Genomic DNA, 21,473 nt, shown 5'->3' with positions numbered 1-21,473 from the left:
ATTCGTGATGGGTTTCACTTGATGCCTAAAATAATTGATACAGCCATAATAAAATCATTCTTTTCACCCAAGTTATTAGTCCATTTAGAATCCAAAATGGATTTTAATTAACTATTTATTGAACACATTACATGGCAAGAATTACACTGTATTCTCACGTCACACTCAGTAAACACCTTGGAGATGGATCATGTTCTTCAAATGTTAGAGAAAATAAAACCAGGGGTTCAGAAGCAGGAAGCCAATTGCTTAAGTTTTATAACTAGCACATGGCCAAATTCAGATTTAAACCCAAGTCGTCTGGCTCCAAGGAGCCTCTAAACCATCTTTCCCCCACTAGGAATGAAAACAAACTTACTTTTATACTTTATCCACTATAATGTTAAAAGCGATTTTTTTGCCCTATTTAAGGGATTATTAAACGAAGGGTGTTTTTTTTAAAGATCTTTCATCAAGACTATTCAATTGTTTTCTTAAAGCTTTCAAAATATATTTATTTCTATGAAATCAAACAAATGTATAATGGGACACTTTAAACAACAAGACGTGAACACGGGCTTCTAATGTCAACACAGCTGTTGGTGATTCACTGAATTCTGCCCGCTCACACCCTCGCCCTCTACTTCCCTGGTGGCCCTTGGCTGCCACCTAGTGGACATGGAAAGAATTCTTTTGGAAATGATTTACAAGACTCCAGGGGATTAAGATTAAGCCTTCTTATGGATTAATTTTGCTAAGGGAATTTCTTGGAACTCGACACACGCCCCATTTATATACACAGTATATAAACTCAGCCAAATTAATTGGGCAAAAAGTTAAGTAAGAGCTTTTACATTTTAAATATTAACATAGGACTAGAAAGCTACTTTCCAGAGATTAAACTGTCATTTGTGTTTGAAATTAATTCCACCTAGTAACCTCAAGTTCCAAATATAAAGTAAAAGATAAGAGTATGAAATAGGCAGCTACTCTTTCTCAAAATTAAAGTGACTGTTAATGGTTTTTCTTCCGTCTGTGCCTTCATCTTTATTTTTTTATTACATGTGATTATCACTCAGCCCAAAGAGTTTTGCACGATATTATTACAGATTGCAGCAAATTAAAAAAAATCATTTTAGTTATTATAACATACTGTATGTAAATTAAATTACATACCCCCGGAGAAAGGTAAAAAGCACTGGAAAGCAAGAAACGTCACCTCAACTGAACCCCGCCCCCAATCAACTGGCAAAATGATGGATTGAGACAGTTTAGCTTTTGCCTATTTTTAAGCACTAGCAACACATGACGACAGTCACTACAAACCCTGAAGGATCCTTGGTAGAACTGCCAAGCGTGTGGAGAGCAGAAACCTTGAGGCATCAGGCTCCGTTCCCGGGAAGGGTAGAGATGGGATCCATGCCTGAGCCTGTCGGGCGAGCCTAATGGCACTGGGAAAGGTGGATCTGGTTTTTCCAGCTCAGTTAGGAATTCGTATCCTCAGAGGCGAGAACCGTACCTTGGGTCACTTTGGGACATAACTGGACTGCAGCTGTCCATATATGCATAGGGCTGGGTTTTGCTTTTGTTTTTTACTCACCTAAATGATGCAGTGTAAAGCGATCTATAAGGCATTTACCTGTTGGGTGTTGTGTGTAAGCTAGAGGTGATTTAAAGTTTGCAGGAGAGATGGCTCAGAGGTTAAGAACACTGGCTGTTCTCTCAGAGGTCTTGAGTTCAGTTCCCAGCAACCACATTGTGGCTCATAACAATCTGTTGTGAGATCTGGTGCTCTCTTCTGGTGTGCAGACAGAATACTGTATAAATAATAAAAATCTTTAAAAAATAATAAAGTTCACCAGAACACATGTGCAGGCTCTGTATCGACACGGGGTCTCCCTATAAAAGTCTTGCTCTTGCTTCGTTTCTGCTGCTATGGTACGGTGAGGAAAGAACCAGCTTGGGGAGGAAGGTTTTATTTCAGCTCATAGTTTCAGGTTACACTCCAGCACATCAGGGACATCAGGGCAGGAACTTGCAGCCACCACATCAGAAGTCAAGAGCAGAGGTAAATTCATACCTGTAGGCCTGCTACTGAACTCACTGTCTCTGATACAAATTAAGACAAAACCCCAGGGCTGTGACCCATACCAATCCATCTTCCCACAACAATTAACAATATTAAGATAATCTTCTCCAGATGTGCCCACAGGCCAACTTAATCCAGACCAGCGGGTCTCAACCTGTGGGCCAAGACCCCTTTTGGGGTCAAATAATAACTCTGTCACAGGGATTGCATATCAGATATTTACATTATGACTCATAACATTTGCAAAATTACAGTTATGAAACAACAACAAAAATAATGTTATGGTTGAGGGTCACCATGGCATGAGGAGCTGAATTAAAAGGTCACAGCATTAGGAAGGTTGAGAACCTCTGTGCTAGACAGTCTTTTGTTGAGACTCTTCGCAGGTGAGTCTAAATTGTCCATGTGACCATTAAGCTAGCCGGCAAGTCTTTGCTGTATTGTACCCAGCGGCAGCATCTGCTGTCCCCATGATGATAGTCTTTCCGTCTCTAGAACCATGTATTAGTACCTAAAATAAATAATGAGGGATTCTGAGAAAGTTTCCTAAAATCCATTTATTCAAGTGAGATAAGATCTCTGCCATGCATGGTAGTTTAAAAAAGAAACAGAATTTTTTTAAAAACACTGAATTGTACCTACATTTTCTCTCTTTCAGGCCAAGCAAGCAATTCTTGAAATGGACGCCATCCGTAAGTTTGCTGTTGATTCCTTAGCATTCCTTGAGATGCTGTTGTCTGTGTGGGTATCCAATCCTCTGTCTCAAAGCTCGTGAAAGGTCAGGTATAAGACACTAGCAGCTGGTCACTCGGCTTAGCAGCTGGAGTAGACATGATCATCACTTCCTAAGACACTGGTTTGTTTCTTCTTTGCTCCTGGCTTCCCTGTGCAGTGCTCAATGGCTAGCCAACTTCCAGGTTTCTGCAAGTCCTAACACCAGCAGATCTGCCTCCGTGGAGGACTCTTCCTGTCACCTCTACCACACGCACGCGCACACAGAGAGAGAGAGAAAAAAGAAAAGGCACTGCAGTGCATTTATCCATGTTTACCCACCCATTTTTTAAAAAGCCCCTTTTGATTATTTACAAGAACCTTTATCACTTGAGAACTGGGAGCAGCAGCCCGCTGCATGGTCCCACACCCTTACTCACCCCTGCACTTCCTCTGCAGACCATCCAGGCTTCTGCTACAGTCCTGAGGGAGAGATGAAGACGCCGTGTGGCTCCAAAGAAGGTTCCGCACCTTATCGGCAGAGACAGAAATCAGGTAAGCAGGGTGTCGGCAGCAGACTGTGGTGCTCAGGGAAGCCGGAAGTGGGCACTTTCTGACCTAGGCATTTTCTGTCTGCTTGGTGGCACCCAAAAAACCATAACAAAACAAAAACAAAAAAACAAAAAGAAACCTCTCGCCTTTCTTTAAACACCTCTCAACCTAATTATCTCCCAGTGAATACAAAACATGTCAACCAGCCAGGTATGATGGCACATGCCTTTTGTCCCAGGTGTAGGCAGACAGACCTCAGTGAGTTGGATGCCAGCCTGATCTACATAGTAAGTTCTGGGCTAGACAGAGCTCCACAGCGAGACCCTGTGTCAGGGAGAGAGAGAGAATGCACCAACTGCTTTTGCTTTATCTGGAACCTCGTCATTGGCGAGTACCCCCATTAGCCCTGTTTCCTGTTTCTGGCGAAAAGTATACCTGTGAATGACACATACAGCATATCCAAGCCTAACATTTTGGTATGTGTTTGATAAATCAGTACCATTCTCTTAGCACTCAGATCTTGGTTTTATAGAAAGGAGTATTTACTAAGTCCACCTCACCCTTTACTATAGGCAAGGAATGCCAGGATAGACAGCACCTAAGATTTCTATTAGACCCTCACTGTGAGAGAGGCCTTCCGGATCAACAACAGTCTCCTTGACAAAGCTTTGGTAGATGTGGATGGAAAAGAGAGTGGAAAGACAAAGACGGGAGAGAAAGAGATTCCAGGAAGGAGAGAGACTTCACAGAGCCAGAGACTGATGCTCTGGTAGGAAGGAAGACGAAGGCAGGTGGAGCTGGAGTCATCCATGCAGAACCCTATAGGACTTGAGCCAAGAGGCCCCAGGACGGACAGTCACTGTCAGCGCCTCCAATGGCTGGAGGGAGGGTGGAGCTGAGATGGCAGAGGACAAGGCACAGTGGAAAGAGATGAGGGTAGAGGGGCGTAGACGACAAGAGCCTGACCATGAGGGCTTAGCAGGCTGTGCTAAGCCTGGCTTAGCATGGACGCTGCATTGCGAAGGAAACCCTGTATGCAGCAACCATGCCTGTCTCAAGGAGAAATGATGCTGATAGCCTGATCAGATAGCCTGACTACAGGAAGATTAAATGTTTCTATAAGCAAAACTGTCCTGTTGCAAAACAATCAATTAATGCAAGTTATTTGCAACGTATCTGATGGACATAAAACTAACATTTAGCATAGAAATGCTATCAACAAAAACAAGAAGAAAAGAACCCTTAAACATATACATGTAATATATATGCAGGGTGGTGACTGGGCAGCTCACTAAAAGCTGTCTAGACTGAGAATGTCACCGTGGTCACTAGCCTGGGAGGGAAAAGTCATTGACAAGTTGGTAGCAAATACAGGTGAAAGTTCAAGAGGAAGAAGTGGGCTCAGATTGAGACAGAGAGTTGGCAGGATCCACGGCGTGGGTAAGGTATGCAGCCTAGGCTGTAAAATCGCCAGTTACCAGCGGAGAGGCTGCAGCCAGAGCCGGGAGTTGTTCTGCTGTTTGGTGGGCTGGCAAAGTAGCCCCCGCCCTTCTTCCCTGTAACTCCTGACCCTTTACAGTTTATCAAACCGCTTCAGCTGGGTGAATTGCTTGCACCTAAGTGTCTCTGAGCACTGAGAATTTGGGCAAATTGGACAGAGCATTTTTGCAGCTCAAGGCCAGGGACGTTGCTTCATTGATAGTGTGTGAGTCTAATAGGCACAAAGCCCTGGGTTCCTTCCCCTGCTCCACACAGAAGGGGCTCATGCCTGTAATCTTTCTGTCTGTAATCTCTGTGCTCAGGAAATGGAGGCAGGTAGACTGGAAGTTCAAGGTCATACTCAGCTACATAGTGAGTTCAAGGCTAGCCTACGATGGCATGAAAGCCAGTCTAAAGCAAAAAAGAAACATTTCTAGGTCTCTTAAAATGTCAATAAGCTACTAATTTATTTATGAGGAAAAGTATTGATTTGCAAATGACGCTGGCTTTGCTCTTCCCTTAGAACCTTCCTCGAGATCACACAAAGTGTTGAAGACCAGTGGTAAGTCCAAAAATAGAGCTGCAAAACTGTTCATTTGTATTCAAACCATATAGAAGAAATGTGTGCGTTAAGTGCATTGTAGGTTGGTGAGTTTGTTAGATAGCCTGATTACAGGAAGATTAAATGTTTCTATAAGCAAAACTGTCCTGTTGCAAAACAGTCAATTAATGCAAGTTATTTGCAACGTATCTGATGGACATAAAACTAACATTTAGCATAGAAATGCTATCAACAAAAACAAGAAGAAAAGAACCCTTAAACATATACATGTAATATATATATGCTGTATGTCCGTATACATATGCCCTAGCCTTGTAGAAGAGATAACAAGCCAATAACATTTAAAGTGGAAAAAGCCCTCTGTGTCAGTAATTGGAAAAGCTATTCATTTAAATGAGAGAAATGGAGCTATGAATTTGACCAAAAGGCACTGCAAAACTCCTGATGGGAGGCTGAATTTTTATGAATGTCCTGAGCAAAAATTGGTAACGCCCATTGAAGTTCCAAGTGGTCATTTGCCTTTGACCCAACAATTTGGCCCATACAGATGTGTCAACAACTGTGACTAGAACTCTGTACTCGTCACAAGTGTCACAAGTGGGGCCGGGCCTTGGCATGATAGAGGTCTATCTTTTCAGAGGTCAACTCTTATCCCGTGTGCTCTGGCACCTGGTGTGGCTCCTGTCCTCCAGGTGTAGACTATCAGCTGCCGAAACAACCAAGACTCCTGCAGCTGTGCTTTTCAGCCTGTGGGTCGTGACCCCTTTGCCGGACCTCTGTCTCCAAAAATGTTTACATTAGCGTTCACAACATTAGCGAAATTACAGTTAGGAAGTAACAATGAAAATAATGTTATGTTTGGGGACCCCCAGCTGAGGAACTGTATTAAAGGGTCACAGCGTTAGAAAGGTTAAGGACCACTAGTCTAGGCAGAGAAATTTGTGGAGCTTTTATAAGCTTACATAACTCAACAATTTTAAGATGAGATATGTGTTATTGAGGTATCTCGAAGATACCTACATAAATTCCTCTTCATGACACGGCCAAGAAGACCTGCTGGATAAAGACCTCATCTTCATTTAAAACCCCCAAAATGCCTAAAACTCAACAAGGACCTTCTCAAGTCTTCGGGGACTCCCGTGGCCTATGGCCTGGGCATTCTTTTTCGTGTTTTTGTTAGGAAGATTTGGGAACTATTTGCCATGAACTGTAGCGCTCATGGATACAGAAGACAGCTCCAGCCCATAATGAAGTGCTTCTGTCATGGTAGAGGCTATAGGACAGATAAGCGAGAGACATTCTCGAAAACTGGACCCAAAAGACCTGAAGCTATTGAGCTCCAGTTATTAGCAAGATGTCTACAAGCCGTGTAAAAATATGAGTGCTTACCTAGATATGAGACGCATTTTAAATTCTCCACCTTCAAGCATGTTTGTTTATTTTTCAGAAACTGCACAGGATATCCAGAAGGTGAGCAGAGCCACACTTCTTCTGGAGGGCCTGCTGTGGACGCCTTTCAGCTCAGCGCCCTGCCTCGCTGGTCTCAGCCCCAGCCTGACGTGCCAGCGTTTACTTTACATCTTGACACTCTTGCTCACTTTGCATGTTTGGCTATTTATACTTGATTTAAGTGAAGACCGGTTCTTTTCAGTGTGCTCCCTCCCCACTCCATCTGTTGCAGTTCAGGCAATTCTACCTATCCTGTGGCTCACTCCTCTCCTCAGGAGCTGCTATACCCCCCATCTCCCCATCCTCCCCACCCCCTCATCCCCCCCACGCCGAAGTAACCCTTGCATAAGGCTAGCATGCGCCAACCCCTGACCTCCTGGGTGTAGCTCCCTTCCTGAAGCAGGCCTAGGTGACCTTCTAAAGAATATGGCCTTAAGGTGGGTGCAGGAGAACAGAATCCCTGCTACTTGGGAAACGGAGGCAGAAAGAGTGCATGAATCCAGAAGTTTAATATCAACCTGGGAAACATAGTGAAAACAGTCTCAAAAGAAAGCTAAAACTAAGTCCTCCTCCTGGTACAGCGGGTATGGTCTGTGTGCCTTGATTGCACCTAAAATGAATGAAGAAGCAGGATTTTCAAAGCTGGAACACTGTGTCCAATATGTCATTCGGAAACCTGATGACGTTCTAAGATTAGGATGTGGTCAATGTAGGGTTGGTCACAGCATGTAAGTCTTTTCTTGGCCAAGGTGACCATTTTCCCTTCTGCTTTTTCTTGCAATTTTGGATATTTATTAATTTGATAATAGCTATCATTTGTGGTATATTTGTCTTTTGCCAGATATCATATTAAGCATCTTGAAAATTTATATTATCATAGTACATAACCTGGGGTTAAGTCCTGGCTCCAAATGTGTTTCTGCCATTTATAAACAATCCTTGCTAGCTGCTTAACATTAGCAGGACCTGGCTTCCTACTTATGAAATTATTATCAAAACGTAAGACTGTTTTCTTCCTTTCCTGGTAGACAGACAAGTGCTAAAGAGCTCTAGGTAATTGGACATTTCCCATAGATTACTCACAGTGCCTTAGTGAGGAAGTGTCTCACCAAGGTCCTAGTTAGTTGGCACAGACTTGACTACTTCAGCTCCTGGTACAGAATAGTACCAGGATGCTCTCCGCTCCTCTCTGCTGTTTCCTTCATAAGCCCCAGGGCCAGGCTGCTCAGCGTGCACGCTGTGACACGCGGGAGCGGAGTTCTGCTGCATTTAGGACACGTTTGTCACGGTGCTCTCGTTAGGAGACGGGATTTCTCTAGATAGCCGGGCTCCGTCAAGGTGACAAAATGTTCCTTTGTTTCTCTGATTAGAAACGATGGTAGCCCACATTTTTACTTCCAAACAGATACCCAGGAATTAAATATGTTTTGAAAACAAACATTAAGATACCATTATCTTTATAGTGGGTTCAACTTCTGTAACAAAGCCTCCTTGCCTGGAACCTATAAATCAAGGTCAGGGTCACAGTGAGCCTCAAGTTTAAGGAAGCCCTTGGAGTAAGACATCAGCTTACCAGAACTATCCCTCCCCTTTCTGCATGTTTTTTTAAAAAGATCTGACATGCCTTTCAGCTCATTAAAAACCAACAATGTCTACTGATCATTTTAAGCATGTGGCTGTCTAGCCACTTAGGTGATGTCCCTCAGTGACACAATGATTCAGTCGCTTTGTGTCTGTCTCCTTCAGGTTTCTAGAGTGGAGAGTTCCTCCCAGCTGAGTTCCGTCACAGCCTCTCCTGCGCAGAGGGACAGCCAGCCAAGCCGCACTGCCATGTTCGGCATGCTTCGTGGGGAAGGCGGCAGCAGGGGCCTCTGGGCAGGTCAGCACATCCGGCAGCCCCTGTTTCCCAGCCGCCGGTCTCCGCAGGACAACGAGGAGGACGACGATGACTACCAGATGTTCGTCCCGTCCTTTTCTTCCTCCGATCTCAATTCTACCAGGTTGTGTGAAGAGAGCTCTTCCAGTCGCCCTTGCAGCTGGCACCTGGGGCTGATTGAGCCCACAGAGATCTCCAGCTCTGGCCACAGGACCGTCCGGCGGGCCAGCAGTGTGGGGGAAAGCAACACATGCCCTCCTGAAGGGAGGATTAGGGACAGCGACGGCGCCCAGTGCTGTCCCAGGAGAGAACTGCAGAACGGCCCTCAACCAGGAGGCCAGGGAGGGATGACTTCCTTTGGGTCATCTGTAGAGCTGACAATTGATGATATAGACCATGTCTATGATAACATAAGTTTTGAAGACTTGAAGTTAATGGTTGCTAAGCGGGACGAGGCTGATTCCTCTCTCCTCAGATCACCCAGAGACCCTGTTCGCCCCAAGAGCACCCCAGAACTAGCCTTCTCAAAGAGGCAGGCCAGCCACAGTACAGGCTCTCTCTACCCCAAGACAGAGGCAGCTCCCAGTGGCCAGGAGGCATCTAACCAAAGCATTCACGAACTCCAGGAAGTGGAAGAAAACATCTATGACACCATAGGACTTCCAGACACACCGTCACTGAAATGCAGCAGCCTCCAGCAGCCCAAAAGGAGCACCTTCCTGGGTCTGGAAGCTGACTTTGCCTGCTGTGACAGCCTGAGGCCATTTGTCTCCCAGGACAGCCTCCAGTTTGGTGAAGAGGATGTGCCTTACCACCAGGGACCTTCCAATACTGATTATTTGAGTTTGTTGTATGACTCGCCCCGCTGTAACCTGCCTATTGCAGATAAGGCTCTGTCAGACAAATTGTCTGAAGAAGTAGATGAAATCTGGAATGACTTGGAAAATTACATCAAGAAAAATGAAGACAAAGCAAGAGACCGTCTCCTCGCAGCATTTCCTGTGAGCAAAGATGATGCACCAGAGAGGCTGTGTGTTGAGAGCACCCGTGAACCAAGCAGAGACAGAGACTCAGGCCACGCTGTGTCCATGCTGTCCCTTCCTGAGAGTCAGGCTTTCCTCACACCTGGGAAAAGCAGGGTTGTGAGAGCCAGCAGGGCCAGCTGCTCCCTTGATGAGGACCTGATTTCTACAGAAGGCTCCTTCTTGACTCTTAACCAACTTTCTCTGGCCAGTGAAGTACCTCCTGTGGACAGTCCCTATGACCTGGCCAACTGCAGCCTGCCCCAGACAGACCCAGAAAGCCCTGACCCTGGCATGGAAGCCACAGATAAGACCAAGAGCAGGGTCTTTATGATGGCAAGGCAATATAGTCAGAAGATTAAGAAGGCAAATCAGCTTTTGAAAGTGAAAAGCCCAGAGTTGGAGCAGCCACCGCCCTGTCAGCATAAGCCCGTTCACAAAGACCTGGCAGCCATCTTGGAAGAGAAGAGGCAAGGAGGGCCTGCCATTGGTATGTTCTGCGCGCTTTTCTTCCTTCTTGACAGTCATGTGTGGGAACAGGCTTCCCAGTTCTAACTGTCCTTAGAGTAGACACACCTGTGAGAACACTGCCATTCGCTTCTCAGATCGCACAGGCCAGGAAGGCCTTCCGGCTCTACCTGAGTTGGATCATGTAAAGTGGAGCATGACTGGGCCTCAGTGTTTGCTGCACAACTGATGTTGCTATAGAGTTGGTACTTTTAGGAAAAAGTTCCTCGAAGGGAGCCTGAAGTGTGAAAGAAGCTATCTGGTTTAACCTGTGTGTTGGGGGGGAGGGGCGATAAGCATTTCCCTGTGACTCTCCCTGTGTTGGGAACAGGCTCTCCTCAAAACTGTTAAGGTTGGGAATCAGCCACAGTGGAGCTGCTGTTTCTGACAGAACCCTAACAAAAGTGCTCACCCTGGCCTAAGAGTGAGGGAAAGCTCAGTGGGTAAAGTCCTTGCCAGATAGGAAAACCTGAGTTGAGCTCCCTGGTATCCGGAAGTCCGGTTTAGTGTGACACGCCCGACATCCAAAGCTAGCGTGGCAGAGGCAAAGAGGGAGCATCAGGACATCTGGCTGGCCAGTCAGTCTTGGCTCAGTGAGAGACTCGGTCTCAGAAGGTAAGGTGTGAGCAACTGAGGACACTCAACGCAGGCCTCAGGCTCACACATGCTCAGGCAGAACAGCCACAGACACACACACAGCACAGAAGTGGCCACTTCTCCCAGCAAAGAAAAAAAAACTTTTTTAAAGAATTACTTATTTTTATCTTCTGTGTGTGCCTGTGTACCGTATATCTGCAATGCCAGAGGAGGCCAGGAGAGGGCGTTGGGTCCGCTGGAACTGGAGTTGCAGGGGTATGCTGCCCCAGGTCCTCCGGGAAAGCAGCCAGCGTGCTCGCCTCTCTCTGCAGCCCCCGTTTTTATGCATCTTTCCAAGCTACAATTCGTTTGCACCCACACATTTCAGCTGCTACTCAGTTACTTTAAGTATGCTTAAATAGATCGTTTCCCTTCGTTCAACACTTAATGCTTCAGGAAGTTTAATCCTTCAGCCGGACTGCCTTTGTGGGTGTAACTGGGGTTTTAGGTGTGATGTTGGTGCAGGGGCGAGCGAGTCGTACTGTGACATTTTGAAAGACAGAATGAAACACTGATTTCAGGAGAAGCTGGGTTGTGAGTAAAGCGTATGGATTGATGAAAGAAAACAAAAGAAGAACGTTCTCCTTAGGGATCTTTTTATCCCTAGACACTGATTTCCAGGGTTGCAGCTAGGAATCTACCTCTCTCTCTCTCTCTCTCTCTCTCTCTCTCTCTCTGTCTCTCTCTGTCTCTCTCTCTCTCGACAGGGTCTCATATAGCCCAGGCTAGCCTCATACTCCCTGTGTCACTAAGCCTTTTGAACTTCTGGTCCTCTTCCAGCCGCCCCTAAATGCTGAGGACGCAGGTGGGTATCACCACATCTCATCTTACACAGTTCTGTGACTGGACCAGCGGCCAGCCATCCACATTTCCAATTTAGCTCCATCCAAAGGCCCTGCAACCTATAATTTTTAAAACCCTTCTAAGGAATCCTGCCCTTGGCATGCCCTGTAACACACTTGAAATCGCAGGACTTGGAACATGGAAGAAGGAGGACGTATGAGCTCTAGCCAGTTCCAGCCAGTCTGGGATACATACTGAGATTCTGTTTTTAAAAAAGAAAGAGAAACAGAAAATCTCCTATTGTCTTTCTTTTCTTTAATCTCCTATCTTCTAACAAAAAACCCACCTCGGTATGAAAAGAAAGGAGTCAGGTTTCCAATTAAAAGCAGAAATCAAATTAGATGTGATGGTGCATAGAGGTAATGTGGCACCCGGAAGGCCAAGGCAAGAAGATCGTAGTTTGGGTCCCGCCTTGGGGGTGGGGGAGAAACAAAACTGCACGTCAGCCCCATGACAAGGTGCGTTTTTCCACGTCAGCACCACTTCGATACATGGATGCCACTAACCTCTCCTCTTTGCTAGATTCAGCCTCTTTATCTCAACAGAAACTAGACGGAAGGACAGAGATAGCTAAATTCTGAGTGAGTTCAGTAGACGCAGGAGACAAAAGCCGTGTCAGAATTTAGACTGAATTATCAAACACTCTCATGTTCAGTGGTTTCCTACCAGATCAGGGAGTGAAGGCTTCGGTTGGTTTCTGAAAGGCTCTTTGCATTCTTCTTTATAATAAAATTAAAAATTGATTTCTGTGTGACTGTGAGAGACTAGAGTGCATTTCTTTTCCTCCTGGTAACAGCTAAAAGTCATTTATATCCTGGTTCCAAGGCTGTTTCGTAGTTACAGAGAGTGACTGACGTCAAATTGGTGGAGGCCTATGGGGGCAGGAGCAGGTGGTCTTGGGAGAACTTGCTTAGTGGTAGTTTCAGCCATAGGCTGAGACCAGGCCATTGGTTCCCAGCTTCAGAGAAAGTATACTACTAAGATTTCCGATGGTAGTGATGACTCGTTGATTATACCAGCAGACGACAGGGCCAGGCCAACTGGAATAGGAGCCAGCCATTAAGATACAAAACTCTAAGTCTGTTTGAAGCAAGCCCTTCAGAACAAAAGAATTGGGACCTAAAACTATCATAAATAGATTTCTTTTCACCCAGCTCTTGAGTATTGTGGTTGGCAATTGAAGTTCCTTTTGCCTGCTTCACCTCTGGTTTGTTCTGCTGTCTTCTTGGGGTCCCGTATCTCTTCTCAGCTTCATATCCATGTCTTTTCTTGATGTGGTGGGCTACTAGGCCACTACTGACGTCCTCCTCCAACACAGAGGAGCACCGTCCCAAGGCGTCTTCTGAGACAGCCGATTTCCCCTCCACACGGCAGGAGCATACCCCCGGGGGCTGCCTTCTCTCAGTCCTGGCTCAGTCCGGGTGATCGAGGCCACTTCCTGTGCCCACTAGGCTTTCAATTGGTTGGCATTATGACTCCTTTTCTCTTTCTTGTTTATCTGGGCACAGGACGTCGTAATCGAATGGACCGATTCTCCAGACTTCTGCGCATGGGCCTTGCCTCTTTGCCAGGAGCTTGCTCTCGGTGCTGTGCGGAAGGAAGAGCACCCTATTCACCTGCTGAAACCCTCGAGCATCTCTATTGAACTCTGTCCCCGGGGTCTACAGGCCCTGGGTCACATGTCCACCTATAAATCACCCAACCAGGTCCAGTTGCTCCCACCTTTTAGAGCCTGTTTTAGCATATGGCCATCTCGTTCAGCTGAACAGTATTTGAAACCAAGGAGGCTGCTTGGGTTTCTGTATTTTGGGTGATATCTCCATGTAGGATTGAGAACTTCTTGTGTAACATAGAGAAGGCACATTTCTAGGCTTCTGTCTATATCTGAGCAACATCAGAAATGTCAATATCTTTCTAATCCTGTCTTGGAACTATGTGTGATATCTCTGAAAGAATTACTTCAATTTTTATCTTTGATGATAAGGATTCTAACTTTAAAACCTTCAGAAAAAAACAACAAAAAAGAAAGCCTGCTATTATCATATAATAATAATAATGTACATGTCCTATGCCGGCAGTAAGATCCCAGTCAACTTTGACCTGACAGCGCTTTCTCAGCTGGAGAGGCCGACGGTGGCCGACTGCACTCTATGCATCTGGCTCACAGGGTGTTTCATGACAGCTCGAGCTCTGAGAGTCTGTCTGGTCATACTGGCATTGTGCAAGTTGTAAACTCTCTCAAGTAGGAAAATTGAGACAAATAACTGAAAGAAGTTTTCTCTTCTAGTGAGAAACATTCTATTCAGAACTTATAAGGGCCCTCTTTGTTATCTAAAGATTAGAGTACCCAGTGTGAGTTATCTGTGGGAAGCATGTTAATCCAGGACCATCTGCCTGTTCCCACTTTCCTGCTGTGGCCTGACTTACACATTGTCTTGACTGTTGGGTAGTCTCAGGAAAAGCCCATAAATCAACAACAACAACAACAAAAACTGTGTAATTAAATAGTTGAGACCAATTTCCTTCTAGAAATTGTGTTTGGTGCTCAGAGCAAAGTGTATAACATTGTTCTCTGGGACCAAAAGCCCACAGACTGTCCGTAGTCATAAGATAGCCTACAAAAGGTATTAGCCATATAGCTCTTCTGCGTGCATGTATTTGAGTATGTACATATGCGGCTATTTAAATGTTTATCTCATACATATGTATGAGTGTATGTTTATGCGCCACATACATGCAGGTGCCCTTGGAGGCTGGACAAGGGTGCTGCATCCCCCGGAACTGGAGTTTACAGGCACTTCTAAAATGCCCCATGTGGGTGCTAGGAATGGACTTGGTTTGTCTGGAAGAACAGGAGGCATCTTAACTACTCAGCCATCTCTCTAGCCCTGTATAACACTTGTGAAAGAAGGCAGGAGGAGGATTTTTGAGACTGGGCTTGTAGATGATTCTGAGGGATGGGTAAGACTTGATTAAGAAGAAAAGAGTATGAGAGGGAAAAGGCATGAGAAATGCAATGGGTATTTCAGACATTGTGGAAGTCAGGAGCCATGTCCCCCTAAAAGACCTCATGGGTAAGTTTATGCCAGAATACTTTTAATTGAATTATTAATTAGTTCTGCTCTCCTTCAAATTATTGTCTCCTCAGAACCTTGTAGAAATTCAGTGCCCACTGACTTAGCTGTGAATCAACTCAGGGCTGCGTACAGTATGTGAGAGATGGTGTGGGCTGAAGCAGATGACATTGTCTAAAGCCCCAGCTCGCTATGATGGGGTCTCATAGTTAATGCAACATGCCAGGCTTTGGGACAATGGCTACCATAGAACGCTGCAATGCAAGTAGATGGTCAGAGCATATCTTTTAAGGTTCTGCTGCGTTTGAATTGGTATTATGAGCATTTGCTATGCTACTTAAGGAGGAATTTGCCAAGGTTTTGCTTCTAGAATTCTCTGAACAATAATCTCTGTCCTTGCAGTTTAAAGTTTGGAACCCAAAGCATCTAGATATTAACTCTGATGAGAAGTTACACAGGTAGTTTGCCTTGATTGCAGGGAGCTGGGGTCAAGGGTGAAAGAATGGAGGGTTATGGGTTGAGAGCACATGAGGCCAGCAACGTGTTTCCATCTTCAAGGAATGCAGAGTGAAGGGAATAGCACAAGCTCCCCTAAAGGCGTGTCTCCCTGCAATGTTGAGGATCGTTTACTGACAGCAGGCCACCAAGCATCTGAATAGTCCCAGTGTGTATAATGCCATGTGCTGGTTGTCAGAGGGGATGGACTTCCGTCACAGATGGCATTGCAGAGGAGGGTTGAGCAACACGGGGAGCATGGTGTTCCTTGATGCTAGAAAAGTCTTGCGTGCCAGGATCACAGCTGGGAGCAGCTCCTGGATCAGTGTGCTGCTGGCCCAAGAGAACGCTCTCTTGTGCCTATCAAGAGCTGGGTCATACTCTTAGAGATGTCAATGCTGTGAAATAAGGCGACATGGGGAGTGGGCTGCAGCTTAATTTTAGGTGGCAGATGTTGTTCTTAAGTCAGTGGCAGACAGCACTCAGTTATGGAGTACATGAGCAAGGGGTCTGTTTCTGGTGGCTTGGAGAAACAGGAAAGGATTCATAAGCTAGTCTTTACCTGTGCTAAGGGAAAGGGCTCTCCTAGATGTTGGCTGCCAGGCAGCCGTTAGGGGCTTATCTGGAAACCAGTGGTGTTGGAACAGCTGCCAGGAGCTGACTTCTCTAAGAAAACTTGTCTGAGGGCAAACAAGAATAGCACGAAGCCAGGGCTGGCTACAGTATTGTGGTCCTGTTTCTTATAGCAAACATGAGGTATTTTATACATCAGAATGTGGCTCTAGCATTCTTCTTTGACGCTTGCTTTCAGCACTAAACACTATTTTATGGATTAAAGGACTTTCCAGTACATATAACTGGGCACTTACAGATCTGTTGTTCAAATAAAATAATGTAGAATTCAATCAAAGAAAATGAACTCTGTTTTTATTAAACTATGCGTTATTTTTATTAGCGCTACATTCAGTGACTACTCACCCCTAATCTTAAGACTCCTGTCTGTTTTTAATATATCATTTAGGGTGTTATGCTATTATGTTTAATCTTACTACACAAGAATAATCCTATGTGTACTTATTGTTTCAATGTCTGCCTTCCAGGTGCCAGGATTGCTGAATATTCCCAACTGTATGACCAGATTGTGTTCAGAGAGACACCTCTTAAAGTTCAGAAGGATGGCTGGGGCAGCACCCCAGACCCCGCTCCCCTCAGGCCCGCATCACCTTCCCAGGCCCAGCGCACTGCAGAGGACTGGCTTTGGCATTCGCCCTACAGCAATGGAGAGTTGGCCAATCTTTCTGTCCAGGCAGAACAAGACTCAAAGTCAAAATATCCCAACACATTAGATAGCATTGCAAAAAGTATTCCCAGACAGTTGTCGGCCGTTTGTTCAGTGCCTTCTCTGCAAGCATCAGACCCTTTGCTGGGCCCTGTGCAGCCGTGCGACGTGGTGGTGAGCCAGCCCCACAAAGAGAACTCTGGTCAGGGCCATCTTTACAACTCGCTGGGTCGCAAAGCAATGGGCGCTAAATCCCAGGCTTACAGCAGACCCCAGTCATCTTCCTCAGTCTTGATTAACAAATCTCTGGACTCCATCCACTACCCCAGTGAGACAGAAAAGAAGCAAGTGCTGTCTTTACAGAAGAGTTCCAGAGGTGCAAGCCAGCAGGACCTCCTGTCAGGGCTGGCTGACTCCTGTCAAAAGAACACTGGCAAACGCTCCGATCTCACGCTCCAAGACTCACAGAAAGTTCTGGTGGTAAATAAAAATGTACCCTTAAGTGCCCAAATAGCGACACAGAACTACTTTTCTAATTTCAAAGAGACCGAGGGAGATGAAGATGACTATGTGGAAATCAAGTCAGAAGAGGACGAGGTGGGGCTGGATCTCTCTCCGAGTCCGGTCAGGAAGTCTGACCCAAAGATCCTGAATCCTGACTGTTCTGGTAGCATCTGCAGCCACAGCACACCATGCCCCTTGAAGGAGGCCGTGAGCGGCAGGCTGGGCCTCTCTCCATACCTGACAGCGTTTAAAGACTCTGACAAGCTGAATGATTACCTGTGGAGAGGGCCATCACCCAATCAGCAAAACATTGTGCAGTCTCTGAGAGAGAAATTTCAGTGTCTTAGCTCAAGCAGCTTTGCCTAGGTTGGTTTGTTGTTACTGTTGTTTTTAAACAAACGTACCAGTTTGAAGCCATTTTGTAATGATCAGAGGGTAAAATGTGCATTCCTTTATAGCACAACTCTTTGACCAGGACATTCCCCCCTCCATATCCTGACAGTAGCACCCATATAACTCTTAGATTATCTGTCTCCCCAAGGAGTTTCACACTGTGACTCAGAGGCAGCACGAGTCTCTTTCACAGTCTTTAAAAAGAGAAGCTAGAGTTATTTAAAGAATTATGCTTCTATGTGGCATCTCTGTATTTATTGTAAGACTCAAGAATGACGTATGCCAGAGACCACTGGTTAGAGTACAGCCTCCTCACGTATTTTAAGGTTACCATGCTGGTGTTCTCATCACATTTCATCTAGATGACAACATTATATGACTATTAAAAAATTAATATGTAGCCCTAGGACCAACCTGCTATGAGAAAAAAAAAATCTTTACATGTGTTCCAGGACGAGGCCCAGATGCTGTGCCAGTAATTATGGCAATTCTACAATTTCTGGGGTGAAATAAACTATCTCTTTCATGGCATAAGGAAATCTACTCTTAATAAAATGCAAGCCAACTTAATTATTAGATAAGATACTTGACGACTTCTTTGTATTACCACTAAAGGAGAACTGGCCCTGCAAAAAAAAAAAAAACCAACCCAAAGCATCTCACTCTGGTACTGTATATGCCTGTATCTATCAGTAAATCTTCAGCTAAACTAAGACAAACTGCATTAAAGTGACTCTTCTAGAACAGTTCTTTGTAGACACTTTCCTGAGCTTTGGTTTCAGCTGAACGCCCTTGAGGAGTCCTCACCACAGAGAGGGGCAAGAGCTCACTTTCAAAACAGTGCATAACATAGGGCCCCTTTCAGTGTTTCGGAACTTACGGAAGAACAGAACCTCTTGTTGCTGAGTTCTGGCTAGTAACTTCCTTTACATTGTAACTATAGTCCCATGCAGCATTTCACTGTGATAGCATACCGTTCTAACCCTGTGTCGAGAGGAACAGAAGCTAAAAAGCAAGACACTGTGATTCAAAAGGAAAACCAAAGAGAAAAATGAAGACAGATTTATTGCTACTTCATAAAAGGATTTCATTGAAAGCTCCATGAATGCAGTCAGAATATTCTCTCCCTTTCTATTCTCATTTTATACAGTGGAACGTTCTGGAATCTTTCCTCACCCTCTCAGTTTCCAGTTTTAACTTATTTCTCTTTATTAGAATTAAACAATCTTCCATTTAAAAAGCTATGACAGGAACTATAGGGAAAGATGTCTGGCCTTTCATTTGATGGTAAGCAATACTAGAGATTCACCAACAGCCTTCCAGAATTCATTCTTTTTAACTCCATTTCATGTTACAAATAAGCCCCCAAGTTTTGTTTTCTTTTTTAATTTTAAGAGTTGCGTGTTCTCCAAATCCTTTATTCTTCCTGTAGCTACCAAAAGGTCTGGGGCTGAAGGGGATGCTTGGTGGTGGGGCCCTACTGCACGCCCCAGTGCCCTGACTGAATCACATGGTTCTGAAAACATTCCTTTCTAGTCATTGCTTTTACTTAAACATGAGTTTTCCATATTAAGCAATAGTTTTAAGTTACCTGACTCTTGTCCAAAAATGAAGGTTCCTGGGTTTTTTTTTTAATTTTATTTTTAGTCTTTATGACCCACATTCCAATATAGTTCGTGTCACCGTTCTGTCTGAGTCTCAGAAATTACTAATTTTTCACATCGGTGTGTTGTTGCATGATTTGATGTCACCTGCAAAGGTAGATGTCATGTTGTATAAAATATCTGTGTATGTGGTCCTTTGGTTCTAGGATAAATCTGTAGTTTTATTGATCACTTCTGTGGACCAGGCTGCAGACTTTGAGAGCCGTGTGTGTGTGTGTGTGTGTGTGTGTGTGTGTGTGTGTGTGCATGCTCAGATGCTCCCTCGATGTTAGCAATTCAGTGATTTTGTTTAAAATAGTTTCTTTTGCAAGTGGGGTGGGGATGTATATACCTGGGGTGAAAGTTTTATGTGCTTAAAAGTTCTTACTGGGTTCCTACACTAAAAATGCCAATTTTTTTTTTATAAGTTCACTTTTCACCTTTTTTTTTTCTTTGTGAGGGAAAGCAATGCAGCTTGGAAAACCTAGTTTAAATACTGTATATAAGACAATGAGGTTAGTAATGCCCATTATTTAATAAAGTTTGTAAAGTGGAAAATAAATGTTTGAATTAATGTGTTTGCTCTAGAATATTACGGTTTTTCCAAACTGGCTATAGATTCCGTCTTGCCATGTGAACCACAGAGAAAAGTATTCAAGGTAAAAGCATGTCCTGGTTAGCTTCATCAGCTTCGCAAAGCCTAGCCATGATGTAGGAGGGTCCAGCCAGCCCACTGTGGGCAGCACCATGCTTAGGTGGGCAGCCCTCAGCCCACTGTGGGTGGCGCTGTCCCTAGGCAGGTGGTCCTGAGTTGTATAAGAAAGCTAGCTGAGCATGAGCCACATCCCTCCACTGGTTTTTGCTTCAGGTTTGAGTTCCTGCCTCAACCTCCTTCAGCGATAGACTGTGAGCTAACACTCAAGTGTGAGTAAGCTGAGATAAACCCTTTCCTCCTCTCTAAGTTGCTTTTGGTCATGTCTTTCTCACAACAGAAAGAAACTGGGGCAGAGGATATTCTAAGTCTCAGTGACTCTGGACAAACTAGTTTTCCGTATCTGGATTGCTTTTGGAGTAGTAAGCTTAGTGTCTGAAATGGTTTATGTTTTCTTGACAGGAGTCAAAATTAACTCAGTCACTAAATTAAAAGCCTTTTCATTGAAAAGGTAATAATAACAAGACATCCTTTTCCGTTATTGAACTGAAAATTCAAATGTTTTCTACAAAGTAAGGCTTATTTCATACAACTTTTCATTCCAGAATTTCTTTGTTAAAATTATAGAGACAAGCCAGGCTGGTGGTGACGCACATCTTTAATCCCAGCAACTTAGGAAGCAGAGGCAGGTGGAGCTCTACAAGTTCCGCCAACCTGGTCTACAGGGTGAATTCCAGAACATCCAGGACCACACAGTACAACCCTATCTCAAAAACAAAATCAAAAGAAGAGAGAGAGATAAGAGAAAGGGAGAGAGTGACAAAACATGCTTCTATAAATGGGTAATTACTGGTGCGTTTTAAAGCAATCCATTTCCAAATATAAACATAAGATCCTCGCCAGCTGAGTTGAAAATCCAGGCTGCGTGATTCCACCCATGGAGAAAAGCTGTTGATAGTCCTTCTCTAGAGTATTTCTAGGCATTTCTAAACATACTGAAGAGACTTCAGATCTCTCTGGATGTGATGAATTGATGGAAGTCATGGGTTTAATTTAGACAAGCCAATGACAAAAAAAAAATGCTGTGTATAAGTTCTCTGCATAACTCTTCAGAAAAAAGGGGGACTCCTTTAAATATATACTAAGTTGCCTTTTTACACAAGAAAAAAAAAAAAAAACAACCATGAAGAGTAGATGTGAACAGTGCTTTATGTGCCCTTAGTCCGCTGTGTGAGCTATGGTTTTCTCTAACTGGCCAGTTATGACTACACTCAATTCCTTAACTCGGGAATGAAAATTCAGTAGAAGAAACTGTTATTGCCTTTTCACAACTTTCACCTCATTATGTCTTTATTAAACACCTTGCATGTATGAGATCTGAAGCTTTATTTTATATATTAGTCTTTATTTTAAAAAACTCAAGACATGTGTATTCTCAGGTTTGTGTTCTCACCCCCCCCCCATAGGTAGCTTACAGCAACGGGGCTCCGAAGCTACGGTGGCATTATTTGACACTTAAACTTAGACAAATGTAAAACCTCACTGCACGATGTAGAGGAGTGTAGTAAAAGTCTTGGTTATGTTTTGTTTTGATAAAACGTGGTTTTGTTTTGCTCCCAGGTGTGGGATATGGGGCTGATTCAGACTGTCCACAGCAGCAGGCTATTGGCCTCTGTGGGCTCTGAGAAGGGCATGGCCTTTGCCAGCTGCAGAGAGTTTAATTCTGAG

The 21,473-nt window shown here is 44.5% G+C and overlaps 1 protein-coding gene across 11 annotated transcripts in view; it reads left to right on the top strand.

The window, feature by feature from the left end:
- Nucleotides 1–19,655, top strand: part of Plekhg1 (pleckstrin homology and RhoGEF domain containing G1) — a 208,500-nt gene extending 188,845 nt beyond the window's left edge. For all 11 annotated transcript variants that reach the window (XM_060373155.1, XM_060373158.1, XM_060373157.1 and 8 more), the window contains 6 exons: nt 2,727–2,760; nt 3,239–3,334; nt 5,334–5,372; nt 6,820–6,842; nt 8,568–10,209; nt 16,375–19,655. In XM_060373155.1, the coding sequence (XP_060229138.1) occupies nt 2,727–2,760; nt 3,239–3,334; nt 5,334–5,372; nt 6,820–6,842; nt 8,568–10,209; nt 16,375–17,423 (2,883 nt within the window). In that variant the 3' untranslated portion in view covers nt 17,424–19,655. The remainder of the gene's footprint in view (nt 1–2,726; nt 2,761–3,238; nt 3,335–5,333; nt 5,373–6,819; nt 6,843–8,567; nt 10,210–16,374) is intronic.
- The last annotated feature ends 1,818 nt before the right edge of the window (nt 19,656–21,473 follow it).

The sequence above is a fragment of the Meriones unguiculatus genome, chromosome 20, assembly GCF_030254825.1.
Source record: "Meriones unguiculatus strain TT.TT164.6M chromosome 20, Bangor_MerUng_6.1, whole genome shotgun sequence".
Classification (NCBI taxonomy): domain Eukaryota; kingdom Metazoa; phylum Chordata; class Mammalia; order Rodentia; family Muridae; genus Meriones; species Meriones unguiculatus.
Note: the sequence above shows the minus strand (reverse complement) of the source record. Positions and strands in the feature narration are given on the sequence as shown.